General features: G+C 44.4%; 1 protein-coding gene across 2 annotated transcripts in view; it reads right to left on the bottom strand.

The window, feature by feature from the left end:
* The window catches only part of Cdyl (chromodomain Y like), a 128,140-nt gene that overhangs the window by 42,943 nt on the left and 67,098 nt on the right, over positions 1 to 18,099 (bottom strand). Inside the window, exon 2 of one of the 2 annotated variants that reach the window (XM_027410356.2) lies at positions 14,625 to 15,291. The exons of the other annotated variant lie outside the window; for it this stretch is intronic. Coding sequence (XP_027266157.1) covers positions 14,625 to 15,291 — 667 coding nt within the window. The remainder of the gene's footprint in view (positions 1 to 14,624; positions 15,292 to 18,099) is intronic. 2 annotated transcript variants of the gene reach the window in all.

Here is an 18,099-nt window from a genome sequence, read left to right as displayed (position 1 = left end):
AGTCTAAAATGGTCACTGCATGTAGCCCACCCATTCATCCTTCACTCACAGAAATGAAACCATGAGATCTGCTCAAAGAACTTAAGTGGCAGGAAGTACAAGTAAAGAAAATTGGCACCATAGTTTATTGTCCCTATTTAGCCAATCATGGCTGTCACTGTCCAAATGCTGACCCTACTTAGGGCTGAATTAACACACAAGGTTCCCAGTGTCCCACAACACAGATGAATAAACAGATGCTGTGTAGTTGCACAGTTTACATGGTAGACGACAGGAGGCTGGGAGACTAGAGGAAGCTTCCAGAGGGCCAGCCAGGCTGAGACCAAGAGCATATGGAGTCAAACAGATTAAAAAGGAAGGAAGAAAAAGGGAACACACACATAAATCCACTGAGAGAGAATGGGCCAGTTTCAGATGGAGGAAGCAAGACAGGCCAGCTCCATGTTGTGCAGCCCGCACTGTGGATCCCCAGTGATTCAGAAAGTCAGGAGCCTAAAGCAAGACAGCGATTCACGAAGGCCATCTTCCAGTGGCCAGATGAAACACCATTTGGAAAAGGCAATCCCAAAGATGCCAACTGCTTGGCCTGGGTGGTGAAAATGGTGAGAGGCTACATCAGCACAGGTCCGGTGATAGACTGGATGCCAAGGAAGTGGGGAAAGGGAAGGGTGGCTCTTGGCACCTACTGAAACGGGATGGCTGGATCTACCTGACAGAGCGGGTCAGCAATTAACTTCCTCAATTATTTTGTTTACAGTGCCTATGCTGAAATAAATACTTAGATGTTAGAACAACTTCTCTCCTACCCCTGTCACTGGATATTCACAGATGCACTGAAGAGGACACATCTTACGAGCACAACCACCTGCTTGTGCAGACACTGGCTTAATTCTGTGTGACAGCATAGTGCTTCTCAAGCCCTGTCTACGTATACACAAAACCTGTAGTGTACATTGAAAGACCTGGGTCAAACTACATACATGCTACAAGTTGGTCCAAAGAAAAGCAAAGTTATATGTGCTGTTCACACTGACTACGAGAGAAACCTCGAAACCTCTGCAGTTGTGCAATGCTGTCCTTCAGGAAAGGACATGTGCTGAGAGCCACCAGAAAGGGTCATCACAATGCTACCTGAGAGCCAGCTTACTCTACAAAACTAAAGCCTGAAATGAAATATTTCTTGTGCCCATTTTAAAAGCACACACTGAGCTTAGTCTACATAATGTTTCTCATCTAGGGTCCCTAATCATGCCACACAAGTCCAAGAAGTTAAGACCACTGCTTAAACTGCACCCAGACCCAGGTCACGCCTGCAAAGGCTGCACGGTCTCCCTCCGGCTGCTCAGGCTCTTTTCCTGGCATCACACAGGGAGTTGCCAAGAACCTGCAGCTGTGACCCTTACCCAGCACCACTGGCAACTGCTAGGGAGGGATCAACAGACTGCCTCACTAAGGACAAAAGAAACTCAGAAACCAAGTCGGAAAACAGATTCCTGAATCAGACACAGAACATAAAAACCTGAAAGCCACATTCCCCAGACCTCACGCACAACTAAGCAGTACACACAATTTAGAAATCCAGTTTTGAGATTAGTTTTAACCACTTAAAAACTGTGCCAGAGCCAAGTGCCAACAGTCAGCTTTTCTTCTTTCTTTTTGACGGTTCTTCTGTTTATTTTAAAATGCCAGCCCTTGTAGAAATTAGTTCTTATCTTGGTTTCCTTTGCAGTGACTGTGACAAGATGTCCATGCCAAAAGCACTCTAGAGAAAGGTTTATTTGGCTCACAATTCCAGATAACAGTCTATTATCACAATAGAGAAGTCAATGCAGCCATACCACCCTGAATGCATCCCATCTCCTGGGTTTTTCTTTCAATTCTTTCATGGACCAAGGAAATGTTAAGCTGCAGCAGAATGGCTCACCCACCTACCCTGCTCTCTGCAAAAGACACTGTGGGGGAGGCGACACCCAGTGCTTGCACTAACCCAGCCCTCCAGCCTTTCCAATGCACTCACCTGGCTTCAAAGACAAGAAGTTCTAACATGGTTGTTTTAAACAGTGACACTGAGCTTTCAAGATTGTGGAAAATGGCCAGGCTAGGCTGTCACAGCAGCCCAAAGACTAGAAGCAGGAAAACCCAATGTGTAACTGCTTACGAAGTACACCCGAGGATCCCTTTGTGAAAATCGGGGTGTGCAAGAATTAGGTCACATGCTATGGTCCTTCCAAATGGCCAGAACTGTCTTCTGAAAAACTGTATCATGAAGTATGTTTAGACCACCAAAATGTGGCATGGAAAATCCCTTTCCCTACATTAAACCAAACCAACCCAAAACTCAAGAGTGTTTTAAGTTCCTCTTCTTCCTTGTTACAAGGCTGCTGTAGGCAACCCTGAGAATAGCTTCCTCTAACTATAAGGCTTTTTGTTCCAGTTAAAAAGTCTAGTTTAAGACACAGAAAGGAGGAAACTGTTTTCTACTTTACCTTTGGGTATACAAAACAAACAAAAAACAACAAACAAACAAAAAAACAGGCTCAAATCTGGGATCTACAGACAGATGTCCAGTTTTGTACTCCATGGAAAGCATTACTGTGTAGCTGTCACACTGCATTGTCACAAGACAGACACAAAGAGGCAGCCCGTGGAGCACAGGTGATTAAACAGCTTGATCTTCCTTATCCAGTGGAGAGTGCTCACATTACATTTTCATAGCATTGCCACAAAACCAAAATGGCATTTAACTTCCAGAGTTCCAAGTATGGAAGTAACTACCACGCTTTGCTGAAGTACCATCCAAAGAAGAAAACACTCTCAGTTAGTGCTATCAAGGGATACATCATTCAAGCACCAGCAAGACGAAAAATAATCTCTATCTAGTTCATTATGAGTTTCAGGCAATAATGCATGTTACAGCCAATAAAAGTCACAGCACCCATCCTTGGGATAGGCACGTCCTTACCAGACAAAACACACTCCTCCCTTTACTAATACAATACTTAATTAAAACCGTAGGCACCTGCCCATAAACCATACAGTCTTACTATATAATTTTAAGATTTTACTAGGACTAAGTCATTTTCTTTCAAGGCTCTAATGGCTATAGCAACCCAGGAGTTTCCACTGGACTGGAGCCAACGATGGGATTGGACTATAAAAATGGACTCTAGGGGCTGCAGAGATGGCTCAGTAGTGAAGAGCACTTATTGCTCTTCCAGAGATGTGACACTGGTCCCCTGCACCCACCTAAGGTGGCTCAAAACCACCAGCTCCAGGGGATCCAATATCCACATTTGCCTTCCCCAGGCAGCCTCATGAATTAAGAAAGAAAGAAAGAAAGAAAGAAAGAAAGAAAGAAAGAAGTTATAACAAATGCCTGAAGGCAGATAACTTTACAATGAGGGTCCCTTAGTTCAAAGTTCTGCAGGTTCAAGTGCTTGATGCCCTGGAGAGGACCCATAGCAGGAGTATGAAGAAGAGAGGGATACTCTCCCCCTCCATCTCCATCTCCCCATGGTCTTGCTCGGGTACCACAAGCACTATGCTCATCTTTCAGGGGCAGCCCCCATACCTAATCACCTTCCACATCACAACTCTGAAAGCTAAGCTTCTAGCAGACTGAGCCTTTAGGGCACAAACAAGTTGTACCTGAACCATAACACAAAGATAAAAGATCTAAACTATAAGCTATCTGATGCATAAGCAGCAGTTCTGGGGTGGTTTCTACATGGGTCCTTTGATTATAATTCAGATGGAATAGACCAATTACCCGGTGGGGAGTCTAACTCACACGGAACTGCCTGCTTGGAGTAGAGTCTAACTCACATGGAATAGACTGCTTAGCTGGCATAATTAATACTCCAAAACAAACTTTACAGTGGACTCCCCTTTTATTACCACAAAAAAGCACAGCTTCTCACACGCTGTTTCTCACACATTTCTTCTGAACACGCCAATCAATCCTCTAAAGTAGTAACCTACCACTTCAGAAAAAATGCCGTGTGGCCTCTCTGGTGATAGAATATTTTCTCCAATTGGAAGCAGTATACACTACAGTGCAGGTGTGTCAAGGGAACAGAGGCCAGCTTCATAAGAATGGCATCTATTTGAATGGTCAAGCTTGATCCTGCCAGGTGGGCTAACTGAGTTGTCCCTCTATTTCAGTATGGTCTGCTTTGGGGATCTAATATTCTTACTAATGTAGGGGGTAGCTAAGAGCACTTGCCAGCTTATTTGGCAGCAAACTATTATTTGCCAGGTTCAGTGATTCTGCAATATACAATCATTTCAATCCCATGCTACTACTTACTGTATCAGTCAGAATTTTTTAGTTTAGAACATGCTAGATAAGGGGAACAACCAGGCTGGCCTTTTTACAGAGGAGGAGCTTACAATATTTTATCTCCATCTCCAGGGGACCTAATGTCTTCTTCTGGCCTCCATTGTCACCCATATACATGGCCTGCCCGCGTGTACACTCACACACACACTTTTAAAAATTACATATAATAGCTTAGATACCACAGTGGGGGATGGACCAGATAATAAATGAACCTGATTATACAGCATTGCTTTCCCAGAGAGAGCAGAGGAGGAGGTGTGATGAATGGAAGATGGGATGTTATCCCATGTGTAAGCTCAGGAAAAAAACCAAACAAAACTAAGGTAACAAATAAGTTGGAGGTTAGCTTTACAATCTTTCTAAACATCTATTCTGAATGCAACATGGAGCCCTATTTATGGCCTTAAATGGGGTAGTCAGACCTGTGTCACTGGGGAAGATGGACACTTCTTCATAGAGCTAGTTTACCTCACTAGATGTCACCACTCTGGCAAGCGCTGATCTGTGCGGGGTTCATTCATGACAATCTCTTTAACAATGGTCCAACATGCTTCTCTTGCCTTAAGTTCACAACTCTTACCCACATCTGCAGAATTTTACTTTCAGTACCACTGAGGGGATGCTTCTGGTCAGCACAGTGTGGATGTATCAACCACACAGCCAGTGAAGGGGTTCCTGCCTGCAGAAGATACTGCCTGTGTGCTGAACACCAAGAACTCCTAGAAGCTGGGGCATGACTTCCGAGCTATGAATCCAGCACACAGCAGAGTGGGCACATGGTGGCTGGTGTGTACACTGGAGGAGCTCAGAGCTTCAGGAAACTCTGTCGCTGTCTGGCATGCAGCACGATCAATTTAAAATTTAGAAGTCACAAAAAATGGCTAACGGGAACCTAAAAGAGAGCTAAACCCAAGCACAAGGCCAGAGCCACCATGAGCATGAGCAAGAGGAAGGCCAGTGTTCTGCTAGGACCACAGCCTCCCGGGGAGGAAACAGCAGTCTCCCTTCAAGAGCATCAGTGGCAGGAGATGGGCAAGAAAGATGTCAAGACTCATGGCCAGATGGTGGCTCTATATAATTCCATCTGTTTAAATTCAATGAATCTTTTACCTAGATTTTACCCACATATAACAATACAGTACTAATTTTCAGAACAGGGCAAATAAAAACACTCTGAAGGGTGAACACTGAAAGAAAACACTTCATTCACTTCAAACATGTGTGGCTCCTGCCCCTGGTTATTCCTATTAGGAGGTTCTGACACACTGGGGACAGCTATAAGAAGAGTATATTAACTTTGTTTAAAAGACACAAGTAAGGGTGGTGGTGGTGGGAGCATGGCTGCAGGCCCAGCACACTGGAGGCAGAAGGACTATAAGTTCAAGGCCAGCCTGAGGTATGAAGTAAGTTTGTGCTCTCCCCACCCCAATAATAAGGGATGGATGTATAATTAGAAAGAGGTTCCCGATATTTAAGGCAAGGTTGTGGGTGATCTGGGGCAAACTGAACCCCACAAGGATGGCCTGGCTCCCAATGGATGCTGTTAGTGTCCTTTTCAAGGTCCAATATACCCAACAGCCACCTTCTGCGTAAGGATGCCATAACAAGCAGTGTTACACTAACAGGTAACAGGTGGGACAGCTCACAAGCCAGGAGAGGAGAAACAGCTAGGGAGGTAAAAGATAAAGAGTTGGTGAGAAAGTGGAGAAATGGGAGCCCCTACGATGGTACAGCTGATAAGGAAACTAGTAGGGAGAGGACCCCAATCTTCCATAAAATCGGCAATTCTACTTTTGCTATTTATCCAAAAGAAGCAAAAGCAGGGACATTTGCAACAGCTGGAAAGCAGAAACAACTCAAGAACTATGGATACCCGGAGGAAAAACAAGGCAGGGTTGTACAGTGGGGCACTCAGCTTAGTAAGAAAGGAAATGGAGACATACTGTGAAATGGAGGAGCCTTGAGGACACTGTGTTGAGTGAAACAAGCCAGTTTCAAAAGGATACTTATTAGGGATTGAACCGTTAAAAACTCAGACACAGAAAGTCAAAGGGGCCCTCCAGAGGCTATGTGTGATGGGGGACAGACGGGATGTTGTTATGTACTGGGGACAGAGCCTCTCCTTTGTGACAGGAAGACTTCATGTAAAACCATGTAACTTCATGTAACACTACTGAACTGTGAACTTAGTAATGTACAATGCAAAGTTAACACTGTGTTCTTTTACACCAGATTTTCCAAGATCATTTCCTATCAGATTTATTTTTTTTCAGATTCCTCTTGGAAACCCAATCTCATTCAAGCCCTCAACCCAAGTATTAAGCTACTCTAATTGGGGATTTACTCTCTAGCATCTTCCTTCTAGGGATTTCTGACACTATATTTCAATACCCTTTATGTATGTAAAGCCAGTGTATCCAAGGTCATATGTAGATGGAAGTAAAGGCAGAGTATATCCTCCACAGATGGGACAAGAACAGTCAACATGTATCCAAATATAGTGAATGAATGGACAGAGCATGGTCTTCTAGGAACAGAGTCCAGAGCACAGCCATATCGGGAGGACTAGGCTGTATGAGTCAGCTGGCTAAACACTGAAATATGACATAACTTGAAAGTATGATTAATTCTTCACCACATGATAATCTCAGCCCCTGGAAAATACCGTATTTAAATGTACTTGGTGATTTTAATTGTGTCAAGACTATTCACTGCTACAGTTCAGGTGCGCCTGTTTCTAGCTCTGGACTCCCTTGGAAACCATCCTAGCCCTTTGCTAGGTCAGACAATTTCTGTTGAAGTTAGTTGTCCTCTTGGAGCTCTGGGGGAAGAAAAGTTTTTCTTGACTTGTTTACTTCAAAAGGTCAGGGCACCAACCACTGTATGTACCCTGGTGGCTCCTTCCTTGTGGGAGAGCAGGGTTTGTCTGAATGAGGCAAACAGCTCAGAGAGGCCAGCTGAGGCCTGGCAGCTCTTCTGGCCCTGTGTTCAGATGAGGTGGATCTGACTACATGTTTTGAGTAGTTACACTTACTTGACTAATATAATATCTACTGGTAGCATGAGTTAGGCTTATAAAACTTGAATGTCACTCATTTGACACAACAGAGTGAGCTAGAGTAGGTTCTAATGTAGACATTACTTTCCTACCAACTGTGAGGAGTCACTTCAATCAAATCACCTTGTTTCCACACTTAGTTCCTCCTGTAACAGGAAGACAATGTGAGCCAGGAAGCACAATGTTGGAGGAATTTTAGCAGAACAATGGCAACAGAGTTGCATGCTGGACAGCTGGTACAGTCATCCCCACCCTGAGACAGAATGCCATGGGAGGAGGGCTGCAGCAAGACTCAGCACATGCTGCAGACGGCAGACAAAAATGGGAAGACACAAGATTCAAATGGGACTGAGGACAGGTGTTCAGCTTGCATTTTCTAAGAGCAAATAATAAAGCATCAAGAAAATACTATAGATAAGGGAAGTTAACTTGAAAACACACCCTGCCCTCTTTCCCTGTGCCATCCAAAATTCAAAAGGCAAAAACTAAAGTTACATTTTTACATCTGATTCAAAGAAACCCGTATTTCTTTTACATTAAACCTTGTGAAACTTTAAACTAATCTTAAGACGCTCTGGTATATTCAAAATGAGAAGGAAGTATCTCATTAATGCAAATGAATCTGAGGGTTTTCTACCCCTTAAGGACGGGGCCATATCCTGCTATGGACAAGCCAGCCCAGAAGTGGGCTGCAAGAAGCAGGAACAAGCATACCCTCTGCACAGCACTACAGCTTGAGCACACAGAAGAGACAGCGTGACTCCTGAGGAAGGTTGTGCATGTGCCTGAAACCACCAATAGGAAAATGGTGAAGATAAGGTGAAGAACAGAAAAAACAAAACCCAAATAGTCATACTTCTCCCACTTTAAAATTCAAACCATGAGATGCTGTTTTCTGCCCCCCACCCCACAACTACCTCGAAGTGGATTAAAATGTCCCTTAAGAACAGGTAAACGAGCGGTCACAATCCTGACAGCTTTTTCAGACAGCATTTTGGCAACATCAAATTCCTCAATTGGCCCCACTGTTTACAGCAGTAAGTTGCCAGCTCACAGACAGCTGAAGAAATCTGCCTGCACACATTAATTATATACAACCACAGACGTAAGAAAAGGCAAGAGAATAAAACAAGGCAAGGTATGAACTGGGCAATCTGGATAAAGAGTGCGCAGGCATTTCCTACACTGGTCTAGCAACTATGACATTCAAGTTATATCGTTTAAAACTTCTGAACACAGAAAGTCCTTCATTACACATAATAATACCTAACAGTTGTGTGACTCAGCAGTTAAGAGCATTGGCTATTATTTTAGAGAACCCAGGGTTGACTCCCAGCACCCACATGGCAGCTCAGAACTATCTGTAAATTCCAGTTCCAGGGGATCTAATTTCTTCTTCTGGCCGTGGAGGGTACCAGGCACATACATGGCACACATCCATAAATGTAGGCAAATACCCATACACACAAATATAATAAAATAAAAATGAAAAGCAGCTCACATCTGGTCAGTTTCTAGACTGGCAACAAGAGTACTGAAGGTGGATCACTGGGAAAGCACTGCCCAGTGTCCTAAGGATCCCTGAAGATACTAGAATACATTCACAAGGCAGGAGGGAGACACCCCCTCCTAGAGCCTGCTTCTCTGAGCAGCAGGAGGGGGTCAGCAGTCTGGCCTGGCATGCCATCTGGTCTGGGGAGTGCCTGAAAGGAATCAGAATACGGCCCTGCCCTCAACTGTGAATCCATGCATGGCACATTCCTACCATGCTCCGCCTTTTTGGTACCAAGAAGCAACAGTCAGCACAGGAGAGAAGGAACCCAAGCATGTGTGCACCCACAAACCTTACCACAGCAGCCTCACTCTGCTCACATGTGCCTGTCTACCTCCTCACACCTTTGCCACCACCCCTAGAAGCTCATTTTTTCCCTGTGTCACCTTCTCCACAATTTGCTGTCCTCTGTTAAAAGGGCACATAAGTTCTCACATCTAATTCTTTCTTGGGCTACTTCCTTGTTTCTGTGGCATGTGCATAAAATTAGTTAAGGGCCCTACATACCTTTTTCTTCAGTTCACTTGTCTCACAGGCTCAACTAAAGAGACTAAGAGTATATAGGGACACATAACTACTAGTTCAGTTAGCCTAACACACATAGAAGAGAAAAAAACAAGTGACTTCAAAAAGTATCATTTAATACTTCAAAACTATAGCACATACTTTGGGAAGATTTAGCTAAATATGCCAGTCCAACTAGATGTGAGGAAATGAGCATATAAAGAAAAAATAAGCAAACCAAAGCCTAGGAATATGCTAATGTATATTCTTGGCTTACTATAAAGAAATCCAAACCAGATGAAATAGTGATACAATATCGTGTGTTTTTCAAGAAACAGCCCTCCATTCACATTCAAAGGCTTTCACTCTTCCAAGTAGCTAACGGAATTCTCCTCTTTGTGTATGCATACATGCCTGGTAGGGACCAAGCCCAGGCAGTGGCTTGCTCAAGCAAGGCAAATGCTCTGCAGTGAGCTATATCCAAGTACCCTCTTTCCTAAGGTGAGCTACACATCACTGATTGGCAAAAACCTACATATTTGTAAGTTTTAAAACAAAGTGATTCTACTTACATACTTTGAAGACTTCTTGGGGATAACCAAATTTTTATAATGGCTAGAGCTGGTCTTCGAATTCTAAAGCACACTAAACTCATCACAAGGAACAAAGGGCCCCATCTGCTACTGAGCATCCCATGTCCTGTTTGAGAGAGTCAATTATCAGGAGGTTGTGAGCTGTTCAAGTACTTGCTGTAATGTCTGCTTGCTGTGTTCTAACTTCTGTAACCCATCTCCGTGTTAAATAGCTGTTTTTGTGAGGAGTAAGTCAGAGAAAGCATCAGGACATAAAGTTATACCGGAGGCTAACAAGTGCCTACCTGGTGTACGCGCGCTTGCTCACGCACACACAATCGCGCGCACGCACGCGCGCACACACACACACACACATTGAGGGGCACAAGCATGGATTCAAAGTCGGGTTCTCACACTTGTGTGACAGGCATTTTAACCAACAAAACTCTTTTAATAAATAAGCCATTGCCCCAGCCCTCAACCTGACTTTATAAGGCAGGGTTCCATTGAATCCAGCACTCAATTCATGCATGTGCAGCAACCCAATTACAGACTGAGCCATCTCTCTGGCCCCTACAAGTAATCTTTTCTTAAAAATCCAATTTATTGTTATGTATATGTGTTTGTCTGCTTGTCTATATGTATACCATGTGCATACAGGTGCCCACAGAGGTTAGAAAATGTCTGAACCCATGGAACTGGAATTACACAGCTGAAAATCATCCAATGTGGGTGCTGGGAACTCCATGGTCCTCTGGAAGAGTAGCAAGTGCTTTTACCAAGAGTTACCTCTCCAGCTCCCCGATCAATCAAATGATTACACATGCATTTTCACTTATATGCTACTTATCATTTCAGTTTTTCTGGTTTTACTCTGTAGCACTCCATGCCCCTGAACTTACTATGTAGCCCAGGCTAGCGTCAAGTTCACAGCAATCCTCCCACCCCCCAGCATCTTGGGTGCTAGGATTATGGGCATGTACCATTACACCCTGCCCAATGCCCCTTCTTTTCAAGCAGTGGTCTTGCGACTTCATCTTCCCTGCATCATTAGCCCTATGGGACTAAAGAGGAGCTGTTCACATGACACTGAACACTTTCTTGAAAGTAAGAGGAAGGCAAACCAAGCCACAAGTCCACATCCTTGGGGAGATGAAGGCAGGCAAGATAAAGGCTCCCAGTCACTTTTCCAGGACAGTGGTTGGCTTTGACCTGCATAACAGCTAGTTCCATGTGCTAACAATTATAGGGTTTATTTGGGTTTTTGTGTATGTATGTGTGTTAGTTTCCTGATAATAGTTTCATATTTCCTACTTGTGGAATTATGGGACAATTACATATTTGAATTTGTGAACAGAAAAAAAAAGTTACAACAGCTTCTAATAGCAATTGTTACTTTTGTAAAATTAATTCACTAGGTAATTAGAGCAAGGAATAACCTCTGACCTCCTAGTGGAGGAGTAGGAAAACACCTTCCCTATATTAATGAGAAGCTATAAATCTACCTTCTAAACCTTTGTTTTTATCTTTAAAAATAGTTAAAAACCAAATATGCATATGGTTATTTATAAAGGTATTTGGTATTAAAATGGCCCAAAGCCTTCATTCTGAGTCAGATACTTTAAGCTGTTTTCAGTGGTAAATGCATCCCTTGAACACATGATTAATGTTTTGAACAGAAAGATGGTTCATTTCCCAACGACTCAACCAGTATCTGCTTCAATTAGTTTTAGAAAAACAAAATCTGTTTTCTTACACAGCTCTAAAATTAATCTGCAAAGTAAAAACAAACAACTGCTTAAAAGATCTATGCGTGTGGACCAATAGCTGAGCAGAGTGTCAGTCTCATGGCTCATCACTGCAGAGACAGAATGCATGGCTCTCAGGAAGGTTTGTCCCATTCTCTCCTGGGCCAGAAAGGCCACCTTCTGTGAGCATGTGTTCTACTGGACTCCATCCACAAGCTTTTCTCAGAACCAGAACAGTGGGCGCCCCTGTGCCCACCGGCCTCCACGCTAGTGCAGTGGACAGGAAAAACACCTCTCTGCCCCAGGAGGAGGGCATACTGGCTGCTTTGGCATCTCAGAAAGTGACTTGCTAATGGGGTGGAGGCCCTAGGTGGGAGGTACTCACTTTTATTAATCTACAAATCTAGACTTGACATAGGCTGGAAGAGATCAGTCCCCACTGTCCATGTTCCCAGGAAAGTATGTTCTCAGCAGTATTCCTGCACAGCGCTCTACTTGATCAACAAGCAGAAAGGCGAGCGTGGACTGTGAAGGGAACGGGCTAAGAAGTCAGTCTCGGGGTGTTACTCTCACATCAATACCCCGAGCTCCACAGCAAGATTGAAAGCTGAAGATCTCAGCTCACATGACCTTTGCAGCCAGTGTGAAAACTTTTTAAGAATGGGAAGCCACCAAACCTGAAACTGGAGCTAGGACTCTCCTCACACAAGGACCAGCGGCTTTGGCTGAGGGCGGGTTTTTGCAGATTGTGGAAATGTTAAAAGAAGGGTGCTGTTCATGTTGGTTTCACATGAGGGAGCAAGAGCAAGACTGTGCTGAACCTACCAAAGCTGGCCTTCTGGGCTTAGAGAAGCTTGTTGGCGTTCTCAGCTTTGCTGAGTCCAAGTTTTGAATAAGTTCCCTCCACTAACGATACAGAGAAAGGATATAGGTCTTCTGAAGTCTTTATGTTCTGCTCAAAAGTTAAAAGCAAAGGCCTAAAAAAATGACGACTTCCTGTTGCAGGGACCAGCAAACTTTAAGCCACGGGGGCCCTATAGGGACTCAGCTTTGTCCCTGTAGCAGACACAACCATGGACAGTCCATACACAGATGAACTCAACTGTGTTCCGGTCAGATTTTACATATAGACACACAATGTCACTCTGCGGTATTTTCACACAACCAGTCGCCTTGGTTTCTAAGTCATTAGGAAAAGTGAAGCCCATTCTTAGCTTGCATGCCATATAAAACCAGGTGGTGTGTGGGGTCTGCCTCACAGGCTGGCACTTCGCCAACCACTGTGCTTGTCCTTATCTGTGTCCAGAGTTGAGAACAGTGCCTGGCCTGAAGTCATCAATACACAACAGATGCCCCTGACTGGTAGAGGCACTATGGGGACAACACAGGAGATGAACTGAGACATTTGTTTTGATTCCTTTGGTGTCTCTGGCTTTTTCTATGAACTTTCGCTTTCTCTGGATTTGGATTCCCTACATGGGAAACAGAGCTCACAGCAAGTAATTAACAGTCTCCTCCACCCGTGAATGCCTGTGATCTTCCTGGCTATGGAATGTCATCATGCTTGTAAGTGAGCACCCATCCCATGTGAGGCTGACGTGCAGCCAGCAGAGCAGGAACTAGGGTCTGGTATGTGTCTGGGAAATGCTGCGGTATCATACAAGGGCCACGGCCAAGACAAAAACTTGCTGCGCATACCATGACAGACAGGCTTGACAGTGATGCTCATGTGATTCTTACCTGTGGAGCTAAGTAGCTCCCCAAGAAACTGGAGTTGGGGACACACAGTGACCACTGTAAGAAGGCCAGGAGAAGGGATCCAGGAGGTGGAGCCTGCAATCAAGCGAAGCTCAGGAGGCGGATGAGAAAGAGAGTCCAGGGTGTGCTGTCATGGTGCCTGCACAGGTTGCGCAGTGGCCTAGGCGCATTCAGAAGTGTTCTTGCTACTTAAGTAAGTGAGAAGACTCATGAGCTTGGACTGAGGGTACCATTCTGGCCAATTATGTGAAATGGATGGGAGGTGTCAAAAGGCAAGAAGCAGGAGAGCTTTGGAAAGCTATGGAGGAGATAGAACTGTGTCGCGATACTAAGGCAGCACCTCTATGGTTAGCATGAGGCTCTGGGCTTCACCGGCAGTCCTTCATATAGAATCAATTCTGAGAAAGCTGTGGCACGAAGACAGGCTCAAGACCTAAAGGCCAGAATGGCCAGTGGGGTCTGGATGAGTAACCCTGAAAAACAGGCAGCCAGTAAGATGTGTATTATCCAGGGAAGGAGCCCCTGGAAGGCTATCTTAGGAAATGGGCAGGTCATGGCTGAGTGGAAGCAAGGAGATGGTACCAGACTGGCACTGTGCTGAGAGAGCTCCTACCCCAAACAAGAAGCAAGAGCATCTGACCACCGTACATCAAGAAAGATGTAACTCCTGAAGACGCCCTCACTGGAAGCATTTCTGGGGATTCACATGGCAAAGAGTATGGTCTCTAAATCTATGGTGGCTGCATGAGAAATCACAGGGAGTCTTAACAAACTGTATGTAAGAGATGCAGAAAGGTAGGTGGCTTCACAAAGCTTGTCATAAAAAACAAACAAACCAATCACAGACTGTCTAGGGAGAGACACTGTACAGAGCAGTGCGGAATGATGACACAGTTGCAGGCAGTAAAGGGAGAGTCAGTGTTGATGCCAGATGAATGCCAAAGGCTTTGGGGAAAGAGAAGTTGTCAAGATCCCCCAAAGGCCTGGGAGACAGCCCCTCAGGAGGACGTGAGAAGGACCCTTTTAGAGAAGGCGCATGGCCCCTAGGGTCATTTGAGCAAAGGCCATCACAGCCCACCCAGACACTCACCTTTTCCATTAACAGCTAAGCCCGTGGCCATGGCAGCAGTCACGGGGCCAGAAACCTGAGGCACTAGTGGATGTATTCGGGGCCTGCTCCCCATCCTGGCTCGTTCTGCACCAGGGCCCAGCAAAGCTCCAACGGGCTTCTCTGCAGTCACCTCTGGTGCTGTGGTGTCCTCGGGACCTTGCTCTATAGGGTCCAGCTTCTCAGGGCTCTCCCCCTGAAAGCCGTCCACCGAGGTCCTGCCCTTTACGGGGCTCTTAGGCACGAGAATCTTGATCCCTGACTTGGCGAGGTCCATGTTCTTGCGGTTTGCAAGAGATGGGGCTGTGTTTTTCCTGAACTTCTGGCTGGTAGCCAATAGCTGGCTGTTTTTGGACTCATGGTCTTTGCCTACTACAAGTGCTTTGGGTGTAGTCTTGGAGAGGTTGCTGTGTGTGGACCTGGAGATCTGCTTCCGGGCGTTGCTGGGGGAGGATCTGTTGGCCCGGGCCAGGCTACCTTCCTTCTGCCTCTCGCTGTGGCGTCGATTGAAGTCATGGATGTATTCCTCACAGTTCACCAGGTGCTGCTCTGGCTCCCACGTGTCATCCTCACTCTCATAGCCTTTCCAACGCACAAGATACTCTGTCTTTCCTTTCTTGTTTTTCCTTTTGTCAACAATTCTTTCCACCTATGGGTGAGAGAAAGGTTAAAAAACAAACCTCATTACTTGAGAAAGCTACAAGTTTAACAAGGAAACATTCCTTATCATCACTATGACCATCACCACTACCATAGGCCATAAAGTTGATCTTTTTTTCCCTGCTCCAGCTGGGGCAGAGGAGAGGACACGTGATGGGGACAGAGCAGCAACATCCTTGCCATGAGCTCAAACTACATGCTTATATTTTATACTCAAAATGTATAAATAGTATATAAAATGTTATGTGGCACCCTATTAACATGTGATGGGGTATTTGTTTATTTTAACATCTTATGATGTTAAGATCAGTTATTCTTTAAAACACACACACACACACACACACACACACACACACACACACACACACACACTTAAAATAGAACTAAATATAGCCTTCCAAAAACCAGGGCTAAGGCAGAAGAACTGTTGCCATTTCAAGGCCAGTCAGGGTGTCAGGGCTATTCAGGAGAACCCTGCCTTAAAACACCAGTTGTGTTTTAACCACAAGAAGTATTGGTAATTTCAGAAATGTATCTTCATTTTAGGTATAAACTGGAAATATACTTGTAGCTATCAAAATAAAAATATATCAACAGATGTGCATGAGGGAGTTTCTTTATGATTCAGAGGGGCTTTTAATTTTGACACTCAGCCCCACCACATGAATTGGATATTCTAATCACAGCTGGGGCAGTGTGAGCCACCTGCAGTCAGTGCTGGCCACCTTTAGGTGACCAGGAGCAAGCAGGAAGCAAGGGCTTTCTGTGGTGTGCAGCTGATGCAACCAAAGGACCGTTCCTCTTAATGAAATGCTCTAGTTAGGCTATTTCCCCTCAAATCGTGGTTTTAATTTTTATGCTAGCATCTTTAAAAGAAAGTGAGGTTTATCTTTTAGTGATGATTGATATGTGGTGTATCAGATTTACATACACCCCTTGTTCTGTATGCATCTATTATTGTAATGTATTCTATTACTTTGACATTCTAAGTATAAAAGGCAGACTTACAATTCAGACGAAGGAAAATATTTGACATTAATGGCCACATGTTATTGCAGAAATTCCATAATCTGTTGCGACACCCACACTTAATGTAAAAGCCACCAGACTGTTCCACAGCAGCCAGGTGTGATTTTGTGTCATGTCTGGCAGGCAGAGGCTCATATCAGCTAACAGCTCTTTAATTAAGGCCACAAAGGTCTAAGCTCATCAGCTCTCAAAACATCAGTTTGTTGCTTGCAAAGCTACAGGTTAGAAGACCTGGTGCATATCAAGTTCTCTAATACTCCAAATTAGTGTTAGTGATGTTGACTGACTGGAGCTGAAAGGGAAGTGGAAATAGCCTACCTTTATCTTAAAGCATATTCTTTATTCTTAAAAAAAAAAAAAGGCAAATTCTCCAACATATCTATTTAAGATACAGAGAGAATTAAAGGCCTTAACTGTAGAACAGCTTCAACCTAAACATTCATTACTGCTTCTATGTGAGGAGGATAAAGACCAGAAAGACTTGTTTCAACAGGTGGCAAATTGCACAACCAACAACAGTGAAGAATTGTTGTCAGGAAGGTGTGAGCTGGTCTGCACAGCTGGTAACACAGAAAGGAGAGCTCTATAAGGGTACTGTCACGCTCCTTGGTGAGAGCCTTTAAATGGAAATCAAAGACCCATTTCTAGAAAATTCCACAAATATCAATTTCATGGCAGCTGTAGTTCAAAAGTTTTAAATGTGCACAGGACAGAGATTATGTCTTAAAGGGAAACTACTTTTTATGCTGTTCTTGTTCCCCTAAATCTATTTCCACCCCAGAAGTGTGCACTCAACCAGAGCACCACCTTTTCCTCACTTCCATGCTCTGAAAGCTGAGGTGAGGGTGTGGGGACACAGAATGGTTTCTTTCTCTCCTTTATTCTAAATGCTGGCTCCTCTCCTCTGGGGCCCCAGGATCTTGCACCTTTCTTTGCCAAAGGAGATGCAGTACGGGAAGCAGCCTCAGCAGTTACCTGGGTACCATGTGAGCTTCTCAAATGCTCAGGACTGACTGTTCAGCGATGCCAAAAGAAGGCAATACTAAGACAGTGGGCACCTTATGGGCACTGCTAGAGAACAGATGTTTTAAATGCCAGGGCCACATGCTCTCCCTACCACTTAACTCTTCTCAGTGGCAAGGAAGCAGAATCAAAATCACTGAAGTCTAAAAAACAGAGAATCTTGTAGTTTCCTGTGCTATAAAAATTTCTTTATTTATTAGGTTATTTAAAATATAAAACCCATTGTTTGAGTCCACCATAATCTATGGTTGCTAACCCCTCAGACTGCAAGGAGCAATCAGACACTCGGGTGCACACTTGCAACTAAATTTTGCGATGGATTCAGCATGCAAGCTGACACAACCTAGTGACCAGGAGACAGTAAACCTGTAGGTGGAGAGGTCAAGTTACAGGAGACTCTTTATAGACTGCACACAAAGTACCAAATACAAACCACACAACTGAGGACCTGAGTGTGTTCCTGTCCCCACTAGCAGACATTGTCTCCTTTGATACTGGAAACTGCTATGGGCTGAGCAGCTAACATTAATTCATCTGCAAACAGGCATCACTTAAATTCAACAGTGTTGGAACAATAAGCCCTAAAATCATTTCCCAAGTCCTTTCACAGTGGCAAGGGGGAAAAAAAAAAAGGCACAGATGAGCACAAAAACTCTTCTCTCTCTAAGCCTCAGACTCTTTCTGAACATCTACACCCCCAGATAACTGTTCCTAAAATTTCTCAGGACATGCCTTCCTCATAGTA

This window comes from Cricetulus griseus, chromosome 3 (assembly GCF_003668045.3).
Source record: "Cricetulus griseus strain 17A/GY chromosome 3, alternate assembly CriGri-PICRH-1.0, whole genome shotgun sequence".
Classification (NCBI taxonomy): domain Eukaryota; kingdom Metazoa; phylum Chordata; class Mammalia; order Rodentia; family Cricetidae; genus Cricetulus; species Cricetulus griseus.
The sequence above is the reverse complement of the archived record's forward strand: the minus strand, read 5'-3'. Positions and strand labels throughout refer to the sequence as shown.